The sequence below is a fragment of the Epinephelus lanceolatus genome, chromosome 22 (assembly GCF_041903045.1).
Source record: "Epinephelus lanceolatus isolate andai-2023 chromosome 22, ASM4190304v1, whole genome shotgun sequence".
In the NCBI taxonomy this organism is placed as follows: Eukaryota; Metazoa; Chordata; class Actinopteri; order Perciformes; family Serranidae; genus Epinephelus; species Epinephelus lanceolatus.
Window position 1 is genome coordinate 5,624,787 of NC_135755.1, and position 8,820 is coordinate 5,633,606.

The 8,820-nt window shown below is 40.8% G+C and overlaps 1 protein-coding gene across 1 annotated transcript in view; it reads left to right on the forward strand.

Moving 5' to 3' along the window:
* Positions 1 to 3,491, forward strand: part of LOC117245866 (uncharacterized) — a 31,176-nt gene extending 27,685 nt beyond the window's left edge. The window contains exon 2 of the mRNA XM_078163876.1: positions 1,450 to 3,491. Within this exon, the coding sequence (XP_078020002.1) occupies positions 1,450 to 2,918 (1,469 nt within the window). The 3' untranslated portion in view covers positions 2,919 to 3,491. The remainder of the gene's footprint in view (positions 1 to 1,449) is intronic.
* Positions 3,492 to 8,820: the final 5,329 nt, after the last annotated feature.

Consider the following 8,820-nt stretch of genomic DNA (forward strand, 5'->3'; position numbering starts at 1 on the left):
AATTTTCCATCGGCACCGGCGGTAACAAGCCATCAGCTGACTGTCTTATAAAAAATATATTTAAAAAAATACAGGATCGCCACACTTTATACATTGGAAAGCGGAGGCAACAATGAACAACATAGATGAAAAACCTGGCTATTGTTGTTTTGATATCTCTGATCTTTTATTACCAATTTTGTAAAAATAACGTGATCGGCGCCGATATCAATCCAAGGATCGGATCGGGACATCCCTACTTCTCTGGTGTCGTTAGCTTCTCTGGTGCCGTTAGCTTCTCCGGATCCATTAGCTTCTCCTATGTTGTTAGCTATTTTCCGTTGGGGCTCTGTGAGATGCTATAAAGTTTAGTTGATTCAAAACACCTAAAACACACATTAAACATGGCTTAGTAGGAACAATTTCAAACACAATTACACAGCTCAGCTTCACTGTAGCTCACAAAGTACTTGTCTTTATCTGGACACATTGTCCCCACAAATACAATATGCTAATGTTTTTAGCACAAGCCTATGGCGTTTTACATTGTATAAATTAGCCTAGCAAATAGCAGAGATTTCCTCTTCTTCACAGTTTGTTTCTTATCTGTGAAATTAAAGTAAATTAAAGCTTTGTTTCCACTGAGGGAAATGGTTTCAGCTCACAAACATGGACAGTGGTTCTATGCAGAAGTATTAATTCCGCCTTAACACCTTCTGCAGTACTTCAGTGGTTTGAGCACAGCACCTGGGGGGGTAGCTACCTGCTAATGCATGCTTTGTTTGCTGTTTGGGCCAGGACAGTGTTAGAGGAAACAGATCTCAATGGGCAAGCTGTCAAACTTGACTCACAGCAAACTCTGGCATCCCATGAACAGTCATTCTCCATGGCAGTGGCTCAGTCCATAGGGACTTGGGTTGGGAACCGGAGGGTCTCCTGTTCGAGTCCCCGTCTGAACCAAATATGGAGCGTGGACTGGTGGCTGGAGAGGTGCCAGTTCACCTCCTGGGCACTGCAGAGGTGCCCTTGAGCAAGGCACCGAACCCCCAACCACTCGGGGTGCCTGACCAAAGGGCAGCCCCCTCACTCTGACATCTCTCCACTTTGTGCATGTATAGGTCCTGTTTGTGCATGTGTGTGTCTTTCGGACAAGCAAGAGTGAAAACATTGAATTTCCCCTCAGGGGGATTAATAAAGTAAATAAACTTAACTTAATGATTCACAGAAGCGTGAACAAATGAAGAGCTGCACTGGAGCCTCCCAACATGACAAGAGTCTCAATGGATGTTAATGATTGCTGCGAAAATGAAAGCTTAGCTCAACCTCATTCACTCTGACACAGCTGAGTGAACACTGTGAAGCTGTTTGATGCTCAGAGATCTGTAGAAGTTCAGTAGGAGTTTTTGAGCTGTGATGTGAATGAACGACAACATTTCTCTGTAACATCTGTGTGTTTCCTGTTTCCTGCAGACGTCCAGCAGCTGTTGGTGGTTAAAGAAGAGGTTCCCCCTGAGCAGCAGGAGTGGAGCTCTAGTGTGGACCAGGAGGACCCAGAGCCTCCACACATTAAAGAGGACCAGGAGGACCCAGAGCCTCCACACATTAAAGAGGAACAGGAGGACCCAGAGCCTCCACACATTAAAGAGGACCAGGAGGACCCAGAGCCTCCACACATTAAAGAGGAACAGGAGTTCACATTCTCTCCTGTCCCTGTGAAGAGTGAAGATGATGAAGAGAAACCTCAGTCCTCACAGCTTCATCAAAGACACACTGAACAGATGGAAACTGGAGCTGATGGAGAGGACGGTGGAGGACCAGAACCAGCCAGGAACTCAGATCCAGATACACATTTACAACCTGAGACTGATGACAGTGATGATGATGATGATGATTGGACAGAGACCAGAGAACCTCAGTCAGGTTTAAACTCTCTTAGAAATGATGAAGACCCTGTGAGTGATTTGGAATATAGTGCTGATGAGAAACCATTTAGCTGCTCTGAGTGTGGGAAAAAATATAGTCACAGTTCAACACTGAGGATACACATGAGATCCCATACAGGAGAAAGACCATTTAGCTGCTCTGTGTGTGGGAAAAGATTTTGTAAAAGTGGAGTTCTGAAGACACACATGACAACTCACACAGGAGAAAAACCAATAAGCTGCTCTGAGTGTGGGAAAAGATTTTCTCAAAAAGGTCATCTGAAGACACACATGAGAACTCATACAGGAGAAAAACCATTTAGCTGCTCTGAGTGTGGGAAAAGATTTTCTCAAAACGATCATCTGAAGACACACATGACAACTCACACAGGAGAAAAACCATATATCTGCTCTGAGTGTGGGAAAAGATTTCCTCAAAAAACTCATCTTAAGACACACATGAGAACTCACACAGGAGAAAAAACATTTAGCTCCTCTGAGTGTGGGAAAAGATTTTCTCAAAACGATAATCTGAAGACACACATGACAACTCACACAGGAGAAAAACCATTTAGCTGCTCTGAGTGTGGGAAAAGATTTCCTCGAAGTGGAGATGTGAGGAGACACATGAGATTTCATACAGGAGAAAGACCATTTAGCTGCTCTGAATGCGGGAAAAGATTTTTTCACTCAGGTGCTCTAAAGGCACACATAAGAACTCATACAGGAGAAAGACCATTTAGCTGCTCTGAGTGCGGGAAAAGATTTTCTCAGTCAGGTGCTCTGAAGGCACACATGAGAACTCATACAGGAGAAAGACCATTTAGTTGCTCTGAGTGTGGGAAAAGATTTTCTCATTCAGGTGATGTGAAGTCACACATGAGAACTCATACAGGAGAAAAACCATTCACCTGCTCTGAGTGTGGGAAAAGATATCCTCGCTCAAATACTCTAAAGAGACACATGAGATCTCATACAGGGGTTTGGAAAGATATTCCTGCGCAAGGAAGGATTTAATCAGGATTTATTCACTGTAAACTGGTAACAAACTTACGCCTCTCCAGTTCGTGTATTTACAGTATTTGCCAGTCGCTACTGGACGCTGTTATCAACCCTCAGCTTTGGTTACACAGAGCAGGTTTGTTCATTAAACATTACAAGTTCATTATTAATAATATAACTGCAGCTTTGTTCAATAAATATTCAGTCTGTCGATGTTTAAAAGCCACGTTAGCTTCTCTGGTGTCGTTAATTATTTCTATTTCTGTCCATCGTGTTCTTTTTCTTTAGATATGTCATAGGACAAACGTGCTCTTTAACAATTTAGTGGGATTTCTTAACTCATAAGGGACACAGGTAACGTGTTTACTTTCTGTAAATAGAGCAGTAAATCTGATGTCCATATATGTATTTTGTATTTATCTGTTTTAACATCTTAATTTGACACAAAAACGCAGTCATATCTGTAGCATGTTCTACTGTTTCATAATACGTGTCTTAGGATTGCGCTCACCAGCCACTTAATTAGGCCATTGCTTCACCAAAAGGCCGATCACACGAAGCCCTGTTTAACAGCTCATTTGGGAGTACTATATATATATATATATATATATATATAGATATATATATATATATATATATATAGATATATAGATATAGATATATATCTAGATATATCTAGATATATCTAGATATATATAGATATATATATATATATATATAGATATAGATATAGAGATATATATATATATATATATATATATATATACACGGTGGTGTCGTGGTTAGCACTGTTGCCTCACAGCAAGAGGGTTTCCGGTTCGATCCCAGGTGTGGGAGCCCTTCTGTGCGGAGTTTGCATGTTCTCCCCGTGTCAGCGTGGGTTCTCTCCGGGCACTCCGGCTTCCTCCCACAGTCCGAAAACATGCAAATTGGGGACTAGGTTCATTGATAACTCTAAATTGTCCGTAGGTGTGAATGTAAGCATGAGTGGTTGTCTGTCTCTATGTGTCAGCCCTGCGATAGTCTGGCGACCTGTCCAGGGTGAACCCTGCCTCTCGCCCGATGTCAGCTGGGATAGGCTCCAGCCCCCCCGTGACCCTCAGGAGGATGAAGCGGTTAGAAGATGAATGAATGAATGCCTGACTATATACAAACCATGCTCAGTTGATACTAAGAAAATCTCCCCCACACCATTACACCACCAGCAGCAGCCTGATCCATTGATACAAGGCAGGATGGATCCATGCTTCCATCTGAATGTGGTTTTTCCAATCTTCTATTGTCCAGTTTTGGTGAGAAAACCCATGTGAACTGTAGCCTCAGTTTCCTGTTGTTAGCTGACAGAAGTGGCACCTGAGCCCTGTTGTTCCAAACCTAGATAAGGGATTAAGCCAGGATACGTTGGTTATCCAGGCTTAACTCAGCACTGATTCAGTTGTTCGAAAGCAGAGGCACATATGTTGCCATGGAGATTTATTCTGTGCACTAAGCCTGGTCCCGACCAGGCTAACAACCAGGCTTAGTTTAGCCTGGTGGCTTATCTGTCCAGTCAGCTGTCAATGCGATCGGAAATCTATGTGTTTTACCGTCATTTCATGTTCATGTGTACGTATTTGCCTCATTTTTGTACAAAATACATTAAGCCTACAATAAAAAAAAAAGTTAACATTTAAAACATTCTTTTTGTCATAGCCTAATTATTCATGTGATAATGTGTTTGCCTGTATATCTGTGTTATATGTTTAATGTCCTTTATGTTGGAACCTGTATCAATGAGCTGTACTGGAAACAAATTCCACCAGCCTGGTTGTGTGGTCATTAAAAGAATCAATCAATCAATCAATAAGCATCGCCAGGTGCATACAGGGTGCATTTAATATTGGGAGCAATCTGGGGTTCAGCATCTTGCCCAAGCATACTTTGACATGCACATATCTTTACCAATAAAAAAGGATTAATTGTTGGAATAAACATACAAGTAGGTATATTTGGCATTAACACAATTAGTGGTTATTAGGTGTCATAACTGTATGACCTTCCCAAATTATATTCCCAGTTAACTGGACCAATAACTCCAGTGTACTTTACATCAATGAATGAAAACGTGAAGATGAAACCACAATATTCTTCGACCTCATTTTATTTAAATGAAAAATACTGTAATCAGTCAGTGTCTGCTTTGAGCTGTGGAGAGAAAGAGAGAAATAATATTGATTAATACATTGCATCACAGTCATGCTTGCAGTGTGCATTAAAGTCACTTACTTCTGTCTGTAGTTTCTGAATTTCTAAGTCCAGTTTCCTTAAGGTCTCTCTTTTAATTTGTCTGTCAAGCTCCATGTCCTGCAGCTTTCTCTTCTCACACTGGAGCTTGACATATGCCAGGGCTATCTGCTTCCTCAGATGAGTAGCATATAGCTGTCTGACAGTTTGTGAATTCTGTAAAACACATATCAATTAGCACAGCAATTGTTGACACCATGGATGTCCTTCAGGCAATACTCACTACATTTCCAGGCAGGCTGTCAGGCTGTTCAACTGTGTCCTGTTACAAATATATTTTCTATGAGCACCACATCACTGACTTCTTATACATTAAGGACTAAATTATCTCCACAAGACTGGCAGGTTACCTCAAACCCTCTGGAGTCCAGAGAAAGTGTCTCCTCCTTGTCTGCTGCATCTCCTGCTGCAGATGTGCCTTCACCCTGCCACATTAAATAGAATTTGTATTGACCTGATGTAAACTTGCAAGACATGTCAAGCAAATGGCTCTAATGAATAACACTCACCGGATCATCTTCCGGTGGCTCCAGAAGGATCAGTGTGTCACCTGACACTGCAAGACAATCCAAAGTCAGACAGTCCACATAATACCAATGGTTGATTAATGAATGAATAAAATGATTGATTCCATGTACAGTATACTGGAATAAAGTACCTTGTATGAAGAGGGCGGTTTCTGTGGGTGGGACAGTTCAGTTTGAACTTCAGCAGCTCGTCTTCACCATGTCTACCTAATAAAGTGGCCAGTGAGTGTATAACTATTGATCCATCATACAGCAGTAATGTGACGGTTAAAAAAGACTGACTGTTGCTGTTTTCTGTTTTGTTTGTTTATTTATTTATTGTTACTTTTTTTTTAAATTTGTTTATTTATTTAGTTATTTATTCTCATACCATATGATATCATGTAAAACTACATCCGCCAATCGCGGAAACACTTCCTGGATTACTCGACACACGCTTAGTAGCCTCGCGTCAAAGAGCGTCAAAGAGGCGAAGCTCAATCCACCTTATTTTTCACGGAAACACGGAGGCAAAACAGAACGCAGCCAGCTTCCGTTTTTTGTGCGACACTTCCGGTCCAGCACTCTTACCATCGTGTAAATTGGAATCGCCTTGTTGTTTACCTTGCTGGGTTTAGCTATATATATGTATATATCACATTTTTCACGTCACTATATCACTGTTTAGACTAATCTGATGTTTGTAAAGTCTATAAACACAATGACTGAACAAACATTAGTATTTTCTCTGTGTGTAATTAATAACATGGTTATCGTAGATTAGCTGGGCTAACCGTTAGCTGGTAGCCATTAGCGGTGTCTGTAATAACTCACTAAACTCACAAAGTGGCCCGTGAAAAAAATATTTTCTCCAGCGGATGTCTTAGTTATAACATGATTGAGCTAACTGGAGTAGTTTCATGTCGTATCCGACAACAGGAGGCTTTTAACAGATGACGATCCTGATGTTAGCTTTGCTGCTAGTGTTAACGTTAGCTGTCCCTGTCAGCTGCAGCCACTGATGCTTTCTAGACATCGTGATTTCCCAAAACTGAATAAATACCACACATAGCAACACAAAACTGCTTTGCTAGCTCAATCATGTTGTAACGGCTGGATGGTTGATGCGTACATGCTGATTCAGGTGCTGTCAGAGCCGATCCGCGCATCACTATGGCTTAATGATCAACTCAGTCAATTAAAACAACCCGTCCTGTGTTAGGAGTGTATGTCGCTGACAGAAAGAAAGAAAGAAAGAAAAGGAAAGGAAAGATAGAAAAGCAGCGTACACCTCACATATTTATTTCTCACAGTTGCGCACACGTGTGGCTGGCATGCAGAAGCACCGTCTGTGTGTCTGTGTGTCGAGGGTGCGAGCCGCAGCTTCAGCTGCTCAGGTAGAGAGGCTGTGTAGCCCGGTGTGTTTTTTCGCTGATTCGGTTCTGCAGGTTCTCTGCTGGTACACTGGAGACGGGGATCAAGCAGTTTGTCTCACTCGGGATAGATTGTGCTTTTTTGGTTCATAGTTTGTGATTGACGTGCGATTTATTCACGTTTAGAGGGAATAAATTTCCGTTATAACGGAAACGTGGGCACAGTTATCTATACAAAATACACAGACTAACTAACTAACTGATTGACTAACATAAACAACTGAAATCTGAAAAAAAAAAAATAGCTTGCACCGTTAGCTCCGGCAAGGGAAAGCATGAGGGAAAGCGGCTGACCGAAAATCACGCACAAAAAAACGGAAGTTGATCATTATTCACTTCCGTGTTTGAAAATAAGGTGGATAGAGCGCCCCATAGCAACAGACTCGCCCATGGTTTCGTCCTACCGCCGCCATTTTGGACTGTCAGCAGACCGCAGCATACAAAAACACACAGACAAACTGAAGTATATCGCTATTAATTATGCTTACAATGCTACTCACCTCGTGATAGCTTGGTCACAGCTGCTTTTTCACGTTTTTATAAAGCAAAATATAGACTTTAAAAAAAAACAAAACAGCCTAGATGACATCTCTACATATTACATCCACTTATGAGAAGATTAACTTAATTACTCCTTCAAAATCACCCCATAAGCCAATCTACCAAAAAATAAAAATTAAAAAAAAATCAATATTTTAACCAGAAACACATTAATGGCGACGTCACATAATCAGGAATAAAGATTTATTTACAGTTTGTACAGTAAGGGGACAGTAATAACAATAATAATAATAATAATAATATATAGGCTATTTTAATATGATATATTTTAATGCTAAAGCAGTAATCAGTTCTGATATAAATGGTCCAAGAGGCCATATATATATATATATATATATATATATATATATATATATATACATATATATACATATATGTATATATATATATATATATATATATATATATATATATATATATATATATATATAAATGGATATTAAAACACTTTAAATGGATATTAAAACACTTTAAAACTTACACCTCAGGAGTTCTTACCCGTCGGGATCCTTCGGGAAACGGTGGAAGGCCAGGTGCGGTGTGTTCCACTGATAGTTGTTGCAGCTAATTGCACTACACTGTTTTCTTTCACTTTTTTTCTCCTCTCTCCTTGACATCTTGCATGTTGTCTTACTGGTCCAGAACGCTGCCGCCAGGCTTCTGTCCAGATCTCATAAGTTCACTCACATCACTCCAGTCCTGGCATCCCTGCATTGGCTCCCGTTAATTTCAGGATCCAGCACAAGATTCTAACCATCACTTACAGAGCCCTCCATGGTCAAGCACCTGCATACTTGACGGATCTGGTGTCCTTTCACTGTCATGTCAGGTCACTGCGGTCCGCTGAAGGCCACCTACTTACTGTCCCTCACACAAGATTAAAGACGAAAGGTGATCGAGCCTTTAAGGCTGTTGCACCGAAATGGTCGAATGCACTACCTCATGAGCTGAGAGCGGCCTCTTCCGTGGACATTTTTAAAAAGCAGTTAAAAACACATCTGTTTAGGCTTGCGTTCCATTAATTGTCCATTGTATCATCTCTGTATTTCGCTGCACTTTACTTTTTATTTGTTTTTGTAAGAGCCTGGTTTTTATTCACTCTGAATTTTGTCTGGATTCTGGTTCCGGTCTAGA